Raw genomic sequence first — 19,414 nt, 5'->3', positions numbered from 1 at the left:
TAACATTAGTACTGATGCTATTGAAATGTATCTCATTTGTACTATTTAAAGTCTCATTGGCAATCATACCTTAACAATACTATTGTCAAAAGGAAAACAAAGAAAATAAGAAAAACTTTATACAAAACACTTCAAACAAAACTTATTTTAGCCAAGACTGTATAGCTCATGTTTCTACATTACTTAAAAAGCAAGATAGTTAAAAACAAGAATGTGTCCCCAGATACTCGCACTTTCATTTTCTATGTTCCATTGGACCGTGGAATTGGGGGTCAGAACTTGACATTAAAATTAGAAAGATCATATCATAAGGAACATATATACTAAGTTTCAGGTTGATTGGACTTCAACTTCATCAAAAACTACCTCGACCAAAAACTTTAACCTGAAACTGGACAGACCGATGAACGGACGGACAGACGTACAGACCAGAAAACATAATGCCCCTCTACTATCGTAGGTGGGGCATAAAAATACATGCAAAAGGTTATATAATTATCAACTTAATTACTGGGACTGGTCAGAGACACTTATAAATTTGCTTTTGGGCATTGGTCAATTAAATTTGCAAGAAAACCTTTGAGGGTCTGGATGGGGTTTACAGAAAAAATATAGAAATGACCATTAGAATTGCTGTTCTTTATCTCACTGGATCCGACTTTTGCCAAAATCTTAGGATGCTTTATAATAAAAGATCAAAATGACTCTTAAGCATCAGTTTCAGGACAATCATTTGAGATTCATTTATACAAAAATATGATGTGGTCTGATCGCCAATGTGACAACTCCCACCAGAAACAACTAAAGTACAACAATTTTACTATAGATGCTTATCTTATAATGTGCTTACAAGTTAACTGATACATGCCAACTTGAATATCAATGAATAACATTATAACTCAAAGCTTTGAGTTACAAGCTAAACTTAAAATAATGTAAATCTCAAAATACTTTGGATTGTAAATATTCATGGAGTTGCACCATGACATATGCAAGTAAGAAACTTCAAAAGTTTCATGAATTATGGCTATCTAAGGAGGAGTTTAGATATCAGCTTAAGTATGGCAAATTCCATTTGTTGCTAAATCCTTTTGATAAAAAAAAATTAAAAAAGAGATGTAAAAAGTGACTATATATTAAAGAAAGACAAAAGAATAAACCCATCAGTCATGCAATACTGTGACTGATTGTCCATATGGTGACCTATAGGTGTAAAAATTTCTGTGTCACTTGGTATCTTGTGAAGAGTTGTCTCATTAGCAATTATACCGCATCTTCTTTTTTATAATGAAGTCAAACAAAGCATACTGAAATAATAGTCTTTATCTACTGTTGTGGATTCATTATTTTTAGTAGAGTAACAATTTGTTTAATGATTTCTTGGATAAAAGTTAACCACAAATGAAATGTTAAACAAGGGACATGTTTTCATTGGCTTGTGTACTGACTTTGGCGAAACAACAATATCAAACAATCATCAGAAATTATTACACACGAAAATATATATGAATGAACAGTAGTATAATAGTATAGCCAACTTAGTTATGAGTGTTTCTCATTGTTGAAGGCCAAATTGTTGCCTAAAATTGCTTATATTAACTTGATTTTGACGGAAAATTGTCTCATTGGCAGCATAACACATATCTTTTTCTTTCATTTGAAAAACAGAATCCTCAAACTTGTATTTTTTTCTTATCTTTTATATCAAATAAGAACAATAAAATCTTAAAAAGGACAAACAAATTTTATTAGAAAAACCTGTGATGTTATGGTATTACACAATGACTGGATTTGGACAGTCTTTATATTTATAAGCTGCCTTGATTTATATCAAAATTATCTATAAATATCTACCAGCAAATGAATTATTTACAATGAAAAATTACATCTTTCATCTTTTATAGAAGGCATCATTCAACTTTATAAATGGCATATATTTGAAGAAAACAATACCATTTAATATATACCGGTCAAATAAAAGCTGTTTCATAAATAATAGCAGCAAATATTTTAGTTGTTTGCTTGATTGGCAATCCTGACAATATATTGCACAATCATAGAACATATAAACTTACAATTACTGCAAATTCATTTTTATTTTTGGGATACCAATTTTCATAGATTTGTTGGAAGAGATAAACCCTAGTTTTAAATGTTCAAAGATGTTCAAATTTTAATAGTCTTCTATGCAGATTTTGGCAAAAACAAAGACATATTTAGAATTATATATGTCCCTGCCAAAAACCATGAAATCAGGTATCAATGAAAATTTAAAAAATCCTCAATCTATGGATTTTGGTTCCTACAAAATAAAAATGAATTCACAGATTTGTTAAAAAATTATTAAAATAGATACATGGATTGGATTGCACAAACATATATCAGCATTAAACATCATTTAAATGCTCATTTAATCTGTTGAATTTTAAATTTAATTGAATCGTCAAACTTAAAATTTAAACAACTTTTAATGTGGACCAACTTTGTTGAAATGCAGTCCTTATTTTCAATAGTATAAATATTAAATAACATACATGTAGCACATCAAATAGTTGTGAAAAAATTAGTCTGGAATCCTAGAAAAATCAGTCACTGCATTATCAATTCATATGAATTACATTTATAATTGAAAAAAATTAAACATAATCATAGTAATTTGTTTATTTTAGAACAAATATCATTTTCAATAGGTAGCACTATGGTGCAGAGGAGAGCGTTTGGTGCTAGCTTGGTCAACACTGCTGCTTTCCCAAGCAAAGATAAATTTGAGGATATACCAATTTTAACAGAGAAAAAAAAATCTCAAGGCAGTACATACTAGGCCAGCTTTATATTCTAGAACAGCAAGAAGATTAAGATAATATAGAAAACAGCACTTTTTATACTTTGATTACAAAGAAATGCACCAAATTTATATAAACTTATAATGTCAACACAACAGATCACCTATTAGGAAATGCAAGTGTCGTTTCTTATTGGACATCAGCAAATCATTTTTTAATGCTTTCTTATAACATGTTGATTTTTAATTTATTTTTTATGGTTAGAATTATGATACTCTTCTCGTACAGAATAATTCAAATTCTATAGCTTAAATATGATATATTACCGTTACAAAAATGAGTATTATAGATGTGTCCCACTTCCAAATTACTTACAAATAAACACTTCTTACAAATGTATAAATCAACAATTTAACTAAAATTAGTTCTCCACAATTATGCTCCTCATTTTCCTTTGGTTTTTTTAAATGTGGTGAGTGAGGGTGAGCCAATACTGGGAGCCACACATCACATAAAGGACAACCAAACAAAAATGAGGAGTAAGTGCAAAGAACTAATCTTAATTAGATTGAAAAATCAGGGTCATCTAATAAATAATCACACATCACACATATAATTCTATTTTTACTTGTTCACTGCAAAAACTGGTCAAAACAGGTTCTCATTGTGGTCTGTGTCTGATATTTTATGCTAAAAAAACACTTATAAGCTGTAAATAGACTGTTGTCTTCTGCTGAAATAAGGATATTGACATGCAGGGCTTTCAAATGGTGTGTCTGTATCATGACACACTGCAGAAAATTCAATATCTTCTTTTATTTCATTGAATGCAATGATTTTGTAGGCACAAAAAAAAAATCTATAGACTCAATTGTAATTAAAGATAATCTGTCAACAGTCAGGGATATAACTCTATAGCGTTATTACAGGAAAATAACATACATTTGTTATTGTAGACTAAAAAATCAAAAAACTGTGATAACAAACGTATGTTACATTTTTCAAAGGGACAATATACATCCTTTGATCGTTAAAATTTGTAAAACTTCTATTGATATTATTTTTGTCTATCGTCTATATGTATACTTAACTATTGAACATTGTTGAAAGATATAACAGTTCATAGTTTGCCATTTTGCATAATACACCTATATGTTATCACAGAAAAAATATGCCTGTAATAACTAAAGGGTGTTATCACAGCTTCTCTATATCACTTCAAAGGATTTGCTCAGACATACATGTAGATCATGCTTAATTATAATGTATTTTAATTTATTGTAAGAAATAATGACCAGAGCATGTAATGAGGTTCTGCGCAAGTTTCCCAGTAATTCCCAAGTGTCTTATATAATAAGTTACATTCCTTTAATAACTAAGCCTTGTTATTACAGCTAAGTTTATCCCTTAATAGCCTCATCTCATTGATTTACCGTGGTTAATCAAAAATGTATTAATTTAATTAAGAAATTAGTTATCAAGGCTATGCATTTACACGGTGCATAACCATAACGGCCACTTCTGGCGGAAACGGATACTGGCTGCTAGTAGCAACGGACACTTCACACTTTATTGGTAAGTCAACTTCACGCTCCTCATAAAAAAGTATATTTATCACGTTTTAGAACAATGTAAGGTATTTATGAATTATAACACGGAACAAAATGATAACTGACAAGATCAAAATCGAAGGATCCGGCTTGTAATTCAGTTGGGGTTCAACAAATTAAAGAATATGAACTCGCATGTTATGCGTTCGAGTGCATAAAGTGATATTTTTTTTGTTTATTTCTAAGCTATTCAGGTTCCATATATAGTAAGTAAACTTACATGTTATGGTTTGACATCAAACGTTGTCAAGAGAAAACAAATTAACCCTTAGGAAACCTTCAGAGCGGAGAAAAACGTAATTTATTGTCAATATGGTTGGAACCGGACCCTTTAGGACGTTTAAGAAACCTGGCACGGGACCCTTTGTGATGCTGATAATATATATTTAGCCATTATCTTTTGGATACTATACGTACTTTTTATTGAAATTTCAGGTATATTGTTGTCGCCGCCGGACCGTCTGTCATACTTAGTTGTTACGTTATCGCCATTCATTGAATATAAATATTTATCATATGTTTAGTAGTAAATACAGGAGTTTTGCATATGTGATAAATAGCCTGCTGTTTAATCCATATCGCGCAACTTTGATGCGCACCCTTTATCGCATACCCTTTATCACACCCCTACCCTTTATCGCATACCCTTTATCACACCCCTACTTTTTTTTTTTTTTTTTTTTTACATAAAAGTCAGTTTTGGTTTTTTTTTTTTTGCTTAAGAAAAATTTTCCTCAAAATAGGTAAATTTTTTGAATGACGTCATTGTTTGGTATGTGACGTCACGAACGTCGAGTTTTCACATTGTATGTAACGTCACGAACGTCAAGTTTTCATATTTTTTGGCACACTAAATGCAACTATGAAAAATACAAAACACACAAATTAATACAATAATAAACAAAATATTTTTAAAACAACAGCACGCAAATTGTAAGGTAACCCAGGTTAAGTAATTGAGCAGTTCTTTTAAGGCCTTTGAAACAAGACAAAAGTAGAACTGGAGGTAACCCAGTGCTATGGATCAGAAAACAGTTCATATAATATATTATTGTATAGCAATATAATATTTCTAACAGAAAGTAACCAAAAGTTAGCGTGCAATAAATTCTAAATGTATTATTTAGGTAATGGCGTATACAGGTCTGCTCCTGAGTGAATTATATGAATCCTTAGGACTAGGATGTGAAGTTTTGTTAGATGATAACTGCAAAGCCGATTTGAAAAATAACAAAAGTGTTGATCAGGTATATTATTTTTGTTTCAATTATATCTTAATCTATATACAATCAACAGATGAAAAGAAATGACGAAAAACTGAACGAGAAACTTATTGGAAAATATAAACATGTATCCTTCCCTTTTTCATTGCTTCATATGGTAAACGAAGTTGTGGTTTTGCAATATTTGATTGATGTTGTTTTATGTTTTAGGAGGAAAGTATTGAAATATCCGACTATGAACCAGTAATATCTACAAATGAGTATATGGATAGCGAGCCAGCTATATCTACAAATGACCAATCCAACATACATGTGGATGTACTCATATCTACTGGTGAACATTCCAACATCGAACCATCACCTTCGACTGAAGCCAAGGAAGTACACTGTGATGTTTGTAATAAAGAATTCTCAACCAAGGCCAACCTTAAAAGACACATTCGGAGACACAGTGGTTCCATGTTGGAATGTTCAGAGTGCAGTAAGCAGTTTGATACAAAATATCATTTAGAGAACCACAGAAAACTACCACATACTTCGTTTAATTATAAATGTTCCAAGTGTCCTAAAACTTTTAAATCCAGAGTTGGACTTAAGAACCATGAAAACCAGCATATTAACCGCTTTCTGTTTTGAAAATATGAGAATGACCTTTATTGTTTTTTATTTCAGTTTTAACAGTGATATAGGTATCTTTGGATTGCTATTTTGTTAGCTTGTTATGGTATTTTATATTGGTATTACGTGGATTCTCTATTAGTCAAGTATAAAACAATTATAATGTTACCTTTCTGATGGGTCACATCGGTAGTGAAAGATTTCGGTTACTGTTGACATCAGTCGACGAATTGATATAGCTTTTGGACACCCAAGACGAGTTGGTTCCATGTCGCTTAATTCACCAAAGAAGGTTTCATTGACAAGACTAGAAATAGCTCTATGGTTATATGTACCGGACTTTACAATGGAGTACAGTTGTATTGTTGTATCTATACGCTGTAGAAACCCCTCAAACCTAACTTTCGGAAATCCTTTAACATACATTCCTAACATAGGGAACTGACATCATTAAGGGTCCGGTGCCTGCAATAAAGCTGACATGGGTCCGGTTCCAGTAATTTGATCTAGGTGAAAGGGTCCGTTTCTAATAATTTTGAAAAGGAAGGAGTTTGACATTAAATCTTGAATTATGCACAAAATGTTTTTCACAAAAGAAAGTTTACGTCGAAAGCATGTAAGTATGGCTAATACTGTTCTACTTAAAGCGGAAATAATTATCATTTTGGTGGAAAAAGAGTTGCACAACACATAGTCACTAGTTTAAAATGCTAATCAAATATAAAAGGAATACATCTTCGTTGGGATAAGTGGTTTCTAGATGACAAAAAAACATCCGAGGATTCCGTGGACACAGCAATTGTATCACTTACCTAACAGATTAGTCTAAATCATCATTATTCGGATCGTCGTCCGAGTCCATCATAGGAAAAACGCCGAAAGTCGCCGTTGGTTTTGGTGGCAGTATCCGTTTCCGCCAGAAGTGGCCGTTATGGTTATGCACCGTGATTTAGTTCCTGTGCAAAGTCTCAAGAGTTCCCTAGAGCCCACTATAAATGAAATAATTTTACAAATAACAAACATATGATATTACAGATTTAGAAAATTTTAGGAAGAAAATCTGTAATAACACACTTAAGTTATTTTCTGTAATAACCCTATAGAGTTATATCTCTGACTGGTCAAGGGGAGATAACTTTTGATTTTTTTAGTCCTGAAAGTTGGTCATATGAATTTTAACATACATGGCACTTTCAATGCAGACCATAAACTAAACCACGATCTTAATTGAAGAAAAACAATCATATTCTACTTTAACTCAAAATACATTGTTTGTATCAAAAAATGATGAGTCGATTTCACAAAAAAACTTACGTCTAAGATTGATTGTAAGTCATTAACAATTCTGTAAAATTACAATCAATCTTAGTCGTAAATTTTTTGGTGAAACTGACTCCTGGCCATGCTTGCTTTATCAATAAATTGATACTCAATTCAAAACTATTGTTGATGTACAAATTTAACCACCATGTGAAAGTCCAGTACAAATTGGAATGACAAATATATCCAGGATAATAGTACTTTTTGCATATCAAGTATGTTTTCACTCTAAATTACAAGATTTTAACACATTTCTATGTGCTTTACTCATCAGTACCCAAAGCACAGTGTTTAAACAGAATCACTATATGTGTACTATACATTTGAAATCTCTCTTTTTTAAAGGGTGTACCTATTCACATCATCCTTGATAGGAGTAAGTTAATGGAGTAATACTTCAAATATGGTGATTTTTTTTTACTATGCAGAAAGTATATCATCGGATAATGAATATTTTCTTCGAAGAATCTTAAACAATATTAACTTTCAAGTCAATCAGATCAAAGTGATGGAGTAATAGAAAATAGTCCCTTTTTTCAGTAAGAAGAAAGTGCTTATCGATAAATGTATTGACTTGTGTACTACAACACCAGTAAACAAATCATACACCAATCAAAATTTTTCTTGATCACAACTCTGTGTAAGTACATTTACTGCGTTGACTAGTTTACAAAAATGAAAAAATAAAAAGACGTAACAAATTATTAGTAATGTAAAATTTTGATGAGTTTTCATTTCATAGACATATCCCTGAAGTTCATGTTACAGATAAGTAGGTCACAGTGGCTGACTTTTATGTGGATCTGCTACTGTAACTGTTATATCTTCTCCTTCCAAGACAGGATTATCTATTCCTTTTGCTTCATCAATTACCACCATGTCTGAAATTATATAATATCAAAGTTTAGATGTATGAAATTCTATTGCTGCTAATTTAAATGAGTATTTTTTATAAAGATGTGGTCAGTTTTCACAATATCTTGAGTTACAAATTTTTAACATTTTTAATCAAAGATGAAATTTTAACTTACCTTGATTTCCATCTGATAAAAATAGCATGGAATTAACCCATTTCAAGCAATAAGACAAAACAATAAAGTCATTTATGTCCTTTAATTTCATAATAATTATAAACATGTTTAAAAACTTTTCTGTGGCAGCTAGTTATGTAAACCAACTTATTTTTACAGAAACTTCATCATGTTCATTTGGCATTTTACCTTTCTAATCAACTTCACAGCTATTTTATTTTGCAATTTTCTTATGTATTTTATATAAACTAAGCATTTAGAATTTAAATTAAAAGTAACTAGTGAAAATCTATTTTCTGATCTATCTGGCAAAATCACAAATTTTTGGCTACAAATGTTTTATATCAGTGTTCAGAAACTTAAATCTTTTTTTCATAATTCATATCTCCGAAACAACAATTTCTATCCCAAGCAACCACAGGGTAATACAATGGAAAGTACAATATAACATAATGTGAACAAAATGGTTGTTCATTTCAAATAATAAAATAAAACAAGAATGTGTCCATAGTACACGGATGCCCCACTTGCACTATCATTTTCAGTTCAGTGGACCGTGAAATTGGGGTTAAAACTTTAATTTGGAATTAAAATTAGAAAGATCATGTCATAGGTAACATGTGTACTTAGTTTCAAGTTGATGTGACTTCAACTTCATCAAAAACTACCTTGACCAAAAACTTTAACCAAAACTTTAACCTGAACTTTGTACTATAATTTTCTATGTTCAGTGGACCGTGAAATTGGGGTAAAAACTTTAATTTGGCATTAAAATTAGAAAGAAAGATCATATCATGGGGAACATGTGTATTAAGTTTCAAGTTGATTGGAGTTCAACTTCATCAAAAACTAACTTGACCAAAAACTTTAACCTGAAGCGTGACGAACGGACAAATGGATGGACGGAGCCACAAACCAGAAAACATAATGCCCCTGTGGGGTATAATAATATAATATAATTCAAAGTAATCCATGCAGATCTACAAAGCTAATGAAGAAAACAATATTAAATGTTAGTAATTATGTTCAAACAAAACAAGCATAAAGAAATAATGTATTCAAGTCCCAGACTATTTTAAAGAGCATATTTCAACACAAGCTACAGAGGCATTTAATTTAGTGTAAGGAGTATGTTCAAATGTCAATTTTAGTATAAAATAATGTCCATACTATTTTTCTTTCTGTTGCATTCAAATTTATTTTCCCTTCGAATAAAAACATTAAAGCACATCCTAATCCAGTGACAATGAGTTGTAGCCAAAAAATATAAAATAATTTTCACTGAGTTTAGAGAAAATTTATGGGTTGTAATAATTAGATATTTTTTATTTCTGTTTACGATTATTTACTATAAGTATGTCAGAGGGAACATTAATTGAAATATTAATAAGATCACTTATATAATTCAAATACTTTCAATTGTATAAAAAATAATATTTTGAATCCATCATCCTGTTGATTTTAATTTAAAAACCTAATCAAGGGGAGGTAAATCTTTGTAACTTTAACCTGTTTTTTAATTGCTTGATTTTCTTTAATATAAATTAAACATTGTATCTTTTTATCACTTCAAACTGAATTTTCTTTGTGTTAAAACAGAGAAATTGAATAAAAAATATGTAAATTGTCAGAAATTGATTAAAATCATACTGAAATATATATACCAATACCTAAATCAGTGTTTTGGGGGGTTATAAAGCTGTAAATATCCATACATACTAACAAAGATAATATTAATATGATAGTCTAGAACACAAACAATAAAAAGAATAAGTAAAAGTATATCCATTTTTCCTAAAGGAGTTTTGTGATTCAGACCATTGAGCTTTACCCCAGGAACATTTTTCTACCTATCAGTTACTTTACATACATGAGATTTTTGAAAATAAAATTCTTATTTTGTTCTTCAAAAATCCAAATATGTTTGGGTAATTGTTGGCAGATAATTAATTGTTTATTGAAGGTAAACGGTCAAAATGTCTACTATATTTAATGATTTTTACCCAAACATAGATGATTTATTGGAAAATAAAATTGATTATACCATTCCCCTAAAAAATCTGGGTATGGATGTAAGTAAATAGGAATTTTGACCCACTCATTAAACTTTTCTTGACATAATTTCTCATACATTCACCATGTCCCCCTCTAAAATGTAACTTCCCTTTCCAGTAAATGTCGTACTGTGTGTTAATTTCTATCACTAAATTTAAATCAAAATCTAAAAAAAACAAGTATTGCTAGATAACTTAAATTAAAATGAAGAAGCTGTGACAAGCCCATGCTGCACTAAAAAGTAAACAGAAAAGGATTAGTTGTTAGTGAAATAAACAAACAACACACTTTACGCATACGGTAGTAGTCCATCATCGTCATCGTCTAACAGCTGGTTAACATCGTCAAAGTCAGCATCCCCCTCTGAATCTACGAGGATCTCGCTATACCCTTCAAAGTTTTAAATATTAATCAATTTTTAAAATATTCTACCTATGTTAATACAAAATTGTACCCTGAAAGTTTAAAAATGTAAAATAATATACAAAAATGCACTTTTTTTTTTACATGTGATTCAAATTTAATTAAAATTATTGATTAGCCTATTGCTATTACATAACCAATAAAAATTCAATCTTAGATTTGAATCCTACCCTGAGGTGTCATTGATTCACCAATTTAAGATTCTTACTGCTTTACAAACTATGTAATTTCTTTTCAATTGACATTCATACAAAAATATGTAATAAAAAATTATAAAAAAAGGCTTGACCTTTTATTTTATTTTTTTGGCATACCATACTTTTTTCTATCAATTCAGATTTTAACAAAAGATGTATCTAATCAAGCTAACCTTTAGTAATTTTCTCTGCTTCTTTTCTGTCCTTTACTATAAATAGAGCTGTGGCTAAGAAGAATCCTCCACCGACTACACATACGAAGGGTGTCATATACAGAGCACTCTGTAACGTGGCAAACTGTACACTTGGGGTCTTAGGTGGGTCTCTGTACTTCTTAGCTAAAGCATCACTTATCTGAAATATCATTCATTAGATAGAAGAAGATGTGGTATGAGTGCCAATAAGATAACTCTCTATCCAAGTCACAAATTGTAAAAGTAATAAAATAGAGAAAAGAAATGGGGAATGTGTCAAAGAGACAACAACCCAATCATAGAGCAGAAAGCAGTCACACAAGGCCACCAATGTGTCTTCAACACAGCAAGAAAATCCTTTTGTGTCATAAGATCTCTTGTGGAGAGTTGTCTCATAAGCATTCATACCACATCTTCTTATTTTTACATATACTCACAAGGCCTATAAGATATGGACTACCAGCATCACCTAAAGCATGGGACATTAATATCTGTACTGCTTCAGCTGCTGAACGTCTTGTAGGTATGACACAATACTGAAACACAAATTTGACATTAAGAATAATGTAAATATATTATATCTTTAAAAGTATATAGTGACAATTTACAACCTTTCGTTCCCTGCAAATTTTGATACTGTTTATTTTTATTTTGTCTGAAATTTTTGGTATGTAGACAATTTATTTAACTTCATAATTTTATATGATTTCTGTATCTCCACCTATCCTACCACCTGCCAATTATAAATATAATTCAGATTTCAAATAAAACAAGCATTCTGTTTGTATTGCATGCCAATACATATTCCCCTTCCCTTAAAAATTCATTGTATTGGAACAAAATTCTAACTTGATCTATAACTTGTCATGATGTAAACTTAATAAAAAATATCAAGTTAATATCTTCAAGCATGACAGCTGCGCCATGAGCGCTTGATATGCCCATCACATTTTTAAAAGATAAAGTTCCATTAACTATCAATGTCATATTAGAAATTTATGAAAAACAAAAGGGAGCTTACATCAATAGATATAAACAATTCACCAAAGTTTCATGAGAATTGCTGAAAGAATTTTTTAGCAATTGTCAGAAAACTGGACAATCCTCACTTTTTTATGAATAAAACACTGCAACTCAGAAACTTAAAATCTAAAATTTATAAAAAATAAAAAGGGAGCTCATGTCAATATATTAACAATTAACCAAATTTCTTGTAAGTTGCTGAAAGCATTCCTAAGTTATTGACTGAAAACTGGAAAATCCCCTTTTATTTTAATGAATTAAAAAAAAAACATACCTCGAAAAAGTAATGGAAATCTAAAATTATAAAAAAACAAAAGGGAGCTCACATCAATAGGTATAAACAATTCACCAAAGTTTTATGCAAATTTGTTAAAGCTTTTTTGAGTTAATGTCAAACATGTTGATGACAGACAACGGTATACCATCATATGTCCCGTAATTACTATGAACTGTATTCTCTTTCCTATTATAATACTTACCAATAACATATCTGCTACTATTGACCAGTTTAAACATAAACATACTTCTCCCAGAAATATAAGTATCTAAAATAAGCAAAATTAGAGTAAGTTAATGACAAAATCTTTCATAAAATCACTCTGAATTCCTGCAAAAGTAAAAAAATAAAGTGTCCTTTCCCAGATAAGAAAAATAAACAATAATTCCAGAGTCAAGCTAAGTATAAATTCCAAATTTCTGCCTGCGATTATTTAAGACAAAACCCTTATTCCCCCCATAAAAAAGGCCCAATCCAAAAAAGGTCCTTCCATTCCTCATAAATATTAGTACATTGTCAAATATTATTTCTTAACAGTCAATGACCTTTAAAACAACTGCTATTTACTAAAATGAAGAACAACAAGAATGTGTCCACAGTACACGGATGCCCCACTCACACTATCATTTTCTATGTTTAAAGGACTGTGAAATTGGAATAAATTCTCTAATTTGGCATTAAAATTAGAATGATCTTATCAAAGGGAACATGTATACTAAGTTTCAAGTTGATTGGACTTCTACTTTATCAAAAACTACCTTGACCAAAAACTTTAACCTGAAATTTGCACTATCATTTTCTATGTTCAGTGAACCGTAAAATTGGGGTCAAAACTCTAATTTGGCATTTAAATTAGAAAGATCATATCATAGGGCACATGTATACTAAGTTTCAAGTTGATTGGACTTCAACTTCATCAAAAACTACCTTGACCAAAAACTTTAACCTGAAGCCAAAAACTTTAACCTGCTATGTTCAGTGAACCGTAAAATTGGGGTCAAAACTCTAATTTGGCATTTAAATTAGAAAGATCATATCATAGGGCACATGTATACTAAGTTTCAAGTTGATTGGACTTCAACTTCATCAAAAACTACCTTGACCAAAAACTTTAACCTGAAATTTGCACTATCATTTTCTATGTTCAGTGAACCGTAAAATTGGGGTCAAAACTCTAATTTGGCATTTAAATTAGAAAGATCATATCATAGGGCACATGTATACTAAGTTTCAAGTTGATTGGACTTCAACTTCATCAAAAACTACCTTGACCAAAAACTTTAACCTGAAGCCAAAAACTTTAACCTGAAATTTGCACTATCATTTTCTATGTTCAGTGAACCGTAAAATTGGGGTCAAAACTCTAATTTGGCATTTAAATTAGAAAGATCATATCATAGGGCACATGTATACTAAGTTTCAAGTTGATTGGACTTCAACTTCATCAAAAACTACCTTGACCAAAAACTTTAACCTGAAGCCAAAAACTTTAACCTGAAATTTGCACTATCATTTTCTATGTTCAGTGGACCGTGAAAATGGGGTTAAATCTCTAATTTGGAATTAAAATTAGAAAGATCATATCATACAGAACATATATACTAAGTTTCAAGTTGATTAGACTCCAACTTCATCAAAAACTACCTCGACCAAAAACTTTAACCTGAAGCGGGACAGACGGACGAACGGACGAACGAACGGACGAACGAACAGACGGACGAACGGACGCACAGACCAGAAAACATAATGCCCATAAATGGGGCATAATAAATGGGGCATAAAAATAAAAGCCCTGCCTTTGATTTACTTGTTATTTCAAGATTTTAGGGGAGGTTTTTTTTCATGCATTTAGCTTATTGCAATAAGTATGTTTATTCAATGTCTGTCTCTGGTACTATTTAGGTGCAATTAAACATGTTTTCTTGATTCAGATATAAACTCTTTATTAAACAAGAATGTGTCCACAGTACACGGATGCCCCACTCACACTATCATTTTCTATGTTTAAAGGACTGTGAAATTGGAATAAATTCTCTAATTTGGCATTAAAATTAGAATGATCTTATCAAAGGGAACATGTATACTAAGTTTCAAGTTGATTGGACTTCTACTTTATCAAAAACTACCTTGACCAAAAACTTTAACCTGAAATTTGCACTATCATTTTCTATGTTCAGTGAACTGTAAAATTGGGGTCAAAACTCTAATTTGGCATTTAAATTAGAAAGATCATATCATAGGGCACATGTATACTAAGTTTCAAGTTGATTGGACTTCAACTTCATCAAAAACTACCTTGACCAAAAACTTTAACCTGAAGCCAAAAACTTTAACCTGAAATTTGCACTATCATTTTCTATGTTCAGTGAACCGTAAAATTGGGGTCAAAACTCTAATTTGGCATTTAAATTAGAAAGATCATATCATAGGGCACATGTATACTAAGTTTCAAGTTGATTGGACTTCAACTTCATCAAAAACTACCTTGACCAAAAACTTTAACCTGAAATTTGCACTATCATTTTCTATGTTCAGTGAACCGTAAAATTGGGGTCAAAACTCTAATTTGGCATTTAAATTAGAAAGATCATATCATAGGGCACATGTATACTAAGTTTCAAGTTGATTGGACTTCAACTTCATCAAAAACTACCTCGACCAAAAACTTTAACCTGAAGCGGGACAGACGGACGAACGGACGAACGAACGGACGAACGAACGGACGAACGAACGGACGAACGGACGCACAGACCAGAAAACATAATGCCCCTCTACTATCGTAGGTGGGGCATAAAAATGTGAGAACTTTTAGATTTTTGTCATTTTTCAAAACAAAATAAAGAGTTAATTACAGATATTTATTAGTCTGTTGTTTAGGACCATTTATTGACATTGCGATGTCTTTTAAGTTGTTTTCTAAGTAACATACACACAACCCTCCTATCATTTAAGTTGAATTTCAAATTTACAATATGTACTAATTAATATCAAATTAGAAATATAACATTCATTTTCCATAAATTCTATAGATCAATTTTTTCTAAACTTTCTAAATTAAATTGACCTTGTAAATTAGAACATTTAAATTGCCCTTAGAAATAAGAACATCTAAATTGACCTTGGAGATTAGAACATTCAAATTGACCTTGGAAATTAGAACATTTGTGATGTTCCCGTCTCTTTACTTACCCACGTGGCTGTTGTATTATATTTTGATACAACTAATGCAAAGAATAGGAATGGTGTACAAGTTAACAACCCGAAGGCACATATCAATGGATCAGCTCGGGGATTCACTCTTTTGTACCTCCGTGAAGATTCAGCGCCTAAAAACACACCAATAAAACCTGCAGCTATAGTTATCCCTCCAAAGGTTAAGCTAACTCTGAAATATTAAGATAAATCTTAAAATACACAGGATATAATTAAGATCAAGTGCATTTTTTGTTAGCTAACTGATTTTAAGGAGATAGATTTAGAACAGATATAAAAAATGCTAAAACTTGCAAAAAAAGAAGGGTTAAGGTTATTTCTGTAAATCTTTTTTCTGATTCCTAACTTGATGAAAACAAAATTTCTAGGCAAGCAGAAAACAAAACTAAGTCTGAATTCAGGTTTTCCCATACCTTACAGTGTTAAATGTTGAACAAAATACTTTTTTTGAAAGCCTTGAAAAACTAAATAAAATTGTTTGTGCTTTGCCCCAAAAAAAATCTGACTCGATCAAAAAACCATTACTCCCTCCTCTTGAAGTTAAGATATATAAAGATATTGTGAATTCATTTAACTTTGTGGACACCAATTTCAAGGATCAAGGAAGATTTACATTTTCATAGATATTTTTTTCATGGTTTTTCAAAAGTTTGCATACAAATCATTAATATTTTTGGAAAATTATATTTGAACATTTAAATTGGAGGTTCACATATAAGTACAATAGAAGTTTAAATAATTTATATCCTACTGTACACAAAAAAGTAAATCAAAGTGCTGGCAAGCACTGCGGGTAAAGATTGCTTCAATTTATCAGTGGGAAGTAAACTTTAATATTACATTAAATGGTGTAGTTGATATAACAGCAATTCTAAACAAAGGAAGATAACTTCAATTTGTAAAGATGACATTAACAATGACATCATTTACATTTTTAGAACAGATATTAGATTCCTGCTCCTTGCAAAAGTTATGTTATTTTCTTGACAACTGTAAAGTCATTTTGTGCATTGAATATCTGAGCATATATAACATCAATAACTTTTTTAATGGTTCATGGATAGGATGCATAGAGTGTTATGATCAATGCACTATATTTGGTGTATCAAAAAGGACATTTAGAAATCAAGTCAGTCCCATAAGGTTTTTATTGCATTTCATGCAATCTTTACCTAAAAAGAATTAAATATTTGTGTTGAGTTTATTGACAGACACTAATACTCACACGCTTTCTTTTGGATTTCCTCCCTGAACACTGATAGAGCGCTGCATGTAAAGTGGGGCCCACAGAGCAAGTGCTCCTGTTACGAAGGCTACACATGTAAACCCAAACGTGGATAACATAAAACTTTTACTGAAATGTAAAAATTATAAATGATAATACCTTATGAAAATTTTGAAATGTGTCCATTGGACAGAGATGTCCCCTCTTGTAAATATACAGCAAATTCTGCAATTTTTCTATTTATAAAGGGACATAACTCAAAAACAGCAAAAGCAACACCGACCAAATCCAAACTTGATCTATATGTGGGGGTAATAAGCATTATGTATCATAACATTTGCTTTAGGAAAATTAGGAAAAGGGAGATTGGAAACCCTTTTCTAAGCCTTCAAATGTATATACTGACGGACAAGTGTAAAACTTAGAGTAGCGGGGGCATAAACAAAGTAATGGTCCATATTTTGCTTGTTTAAGAACTAATTGATTCAACGTTAGTTTACCATATACTTCAAAACTTCCTTTTTATCTATTCAAAACTTTTTTCGTATATTTTTTCTTATGGATATCTTTTTAAGGAACAAAGTTCCTCAATATGTCATACTCCATAATGGTTGAGTATATCAAGGGAGATAAGAAGACAGAATATTAACTTTGAAATTTTTTTGAATTTTAAGAGATGGTTCACACAGTTGTAAAAGCAAGATGCTATTATTGTTACAACAAAATGCCTTTAGTGTGTAAGTAAAGGTATATCTTTGGCAAGCTTGCTTGCTATCTGAACCTAGGTTTCATTATAACTAGGATAGATATACTACCCTCTTTTAGTAGACAGACAGATTGGTTATCTGTAGGACTAGTCTAATCTTTAAAGAGGTTTATACGGTATACCTCACCTAATAATGAATTCACAGTTCAGCTACCAAGCAAGCTAAGGCCACAGATTTATAATTTGTTGGTTTACGGATTTTCTCCATGAAAAAGTCAGGTCGGTCAGTTGGAAAAAAAAAAAAAGAAAAAAAATATCTTTCAAGACAGAAAAATATGTATTTCACCTTTCTAATAATATGTTTGTTGTGCTATTTTGTCATCATTTCTTAAGTTTTAGTTTGATGAGATATTATTGCTCAGCTGTAATAAACATCGCATGACATTGTCTAATAATTTCCCGTAAAAAAGAGGGACAAAGACGAAATTTAATTGTCATTTCACAAACAAGAAAAACAGATTCACGTAGCTCTTAATCAATTCCAGAAAACTTGGTGATTAATGGTCTTGAAGAACGAAAACTGATAAAGAAAAAAATGTAAAAATGTCGTACAAAAATAAGTTTCAACACACGTGTCAAAAAGGTAATAGACTCGTCCACTGGAAAAACGAGATTATCCGGTTAATCTGTTGTCATGCATTCCCGTTTTTTATCCATGAAACAAGAAATTTTTAAAGATTTGTTAATATTCAGTACTTTAACTTGATGTCTTGAACTTCCACCTGTCCACATTTGGACAAGTCTATTTCTATGAGAAGATGCATCTTACGGACTGGTGACAAATAAGGGAAACAAGCCTATTGTGTAATTGGTTTTAAACACAGGGTTCCTTTTGCAAAATTATTTGCAAAAACAACATTTCAAGGTCATTAATAATTGATTTGTTTATTTTTAGAAACATAAACTTGAAGTTTATTCACAACAGAAAGTGTTTAATGCATTTCATTTCATAAAAAAAAGGATATTTTAATTATTTTTCAGGGATAATGCATTTGTTAGGGTCGGCGGGATTAAAAAGCATGAAAAGTCAATTTAATTTTTGTTCTGGAAATCGGCAAAATCGGGTTGGCGGATCCGTAAACCAACAAATTAAAAAATCCTGGCCTATTCAAAAATATTACATTAACTTACTCACTCAGCGCATTTTGCTGTAACTGAAATTCTCCAAAAAACACTTTAAAACTATACTTACTTTTTAAATAAATACATGAGATCACTACAGAATGTAGTATTATGTAGATTTCTTCCTCCCTCAGAATGTCCTCTCTGAGGCTCTTTTAAGACAAACACAATTAAGATCACACATACCATACCCAATGTGGGTGTAAACTGGAAGTAGAAATACAAAACATATTAGTAAATGCAAAACTTAAATCATATTTCGACAACATGGATTAAACAAGAGTGCACATGATTAAATGTCTTGACTGCTTTACGACAGACATGTTGGCATTAC

The 19,414-nt window shown here is 31.0% G+C and overlaps 2 protein-coding genes across 5 annotated transcripts in view; one reads left to right on the top strand and one right to left on the bottom strand.

Moving 5' to 3' along the window:
* Positions 1-1,729: 1,729 nt before the first annotated feature.
* The window catches only part of LOC139529123 (protein spinster homolog 1-like), a 38,865-nt gene continuing 21,180 nt past the window's right edge, over positions 1,730-19,414 (bottom strand). The window contains exons 6-15 of one of the 4 annotated variants that reach the window (XM_071325442.1): positions 19,151-19,287; positions 17,193-17,321; positions 15,944-16,139; positions 12,957-13,022; positions 11,892-11,990; positions 11,434-11,614; positions 10,940-11,030; positions 7,353-8,435; positions 3,572-3,671; positions 1,730-3,454 (exon numbers count right to left, since the gene is read on the bottom strand). In XM_071325442.1, the coding sequence (XP_071181543.1) occupies positions 8,420-8,435; positions 10,940-11,030; positions 11,434-11,614; positions 11,892-11,990; positions 12,957-13,022; positions 15,944-16,139; positions 17,193-17,321; positions 19,151-19,287 (915 nt within the window). In that variant the 3' untranslated portion in view covers positions 1,730-3,454; positions 3,572-3,671; positions 7,353-8,419. Of the gene's footprint in view, positions 3,672-7,352; positions 8,436-10,928; positions 11,031-11,433; positions 11,615-11,891; positions 11,991-12,956; positions 13,023-15,943; positions 16,140-17,192; positions 17,322-19,150; positions 19,288-19,414 lie in introns of all 4 variants that reach the window. The other 3 variants (XM_071325441.1, XM_071325444.1, XM_071325443.1) reach the window with 3 other exon arrangements.
* On the top strand, positions 4,278-6,252 carry LOC139526459 (gastrula zinc finger protein XlCGF7.1-like). Its single transcript, XM_071321609.1, has 3 exons — positions 4,278-4,358; positions 5,521-5,640; positions 5,827-6,252. The coding sequence occupies exons 2-3, from the start codon at positions 5,524-5,526 to the stop codon at positions 6,250-6,252; spliced, it is 543 nt and encodes a 180-aa protein (XP_071177710.1). The 5' UTR covers positions 4,278-4,358; positions 5,521-5,523.

Source organism: Mytilus edulis, chromosome 6 (genome assembly GCF_963676685.1).
Source record: "Mytilus edulis chromosome 6, xbMytEdul2.2, whole genome shotgun sequence".
Taxonomy (NCBI): Eukaryota; Metazoa; Mollusca; class Bivalvia; order Mytilida; family Mytilidae; genus Mytilus; species Mytilus edulis.
This window is presented reverse-complemented; position numbering and strand designations above follow the sequence as displayed.

Bases quoted from the DNA above. Each gene is read 5' to 3' on its own strand.
- LOC139526459 (XM_071321609.1), top strand. From the start codon at position 5,524: ATGGCGTATACAGGTCTGCTCCTGAGTGAATTATATGAATCCTTAGGA. The intron at 5,641-5,826 runs GTATATTATTTT...TTTATGTTTTAG, and splicing joins ATAACAAAAGTGTTGATCAG to GAGGAAAGTATTGAAATATC.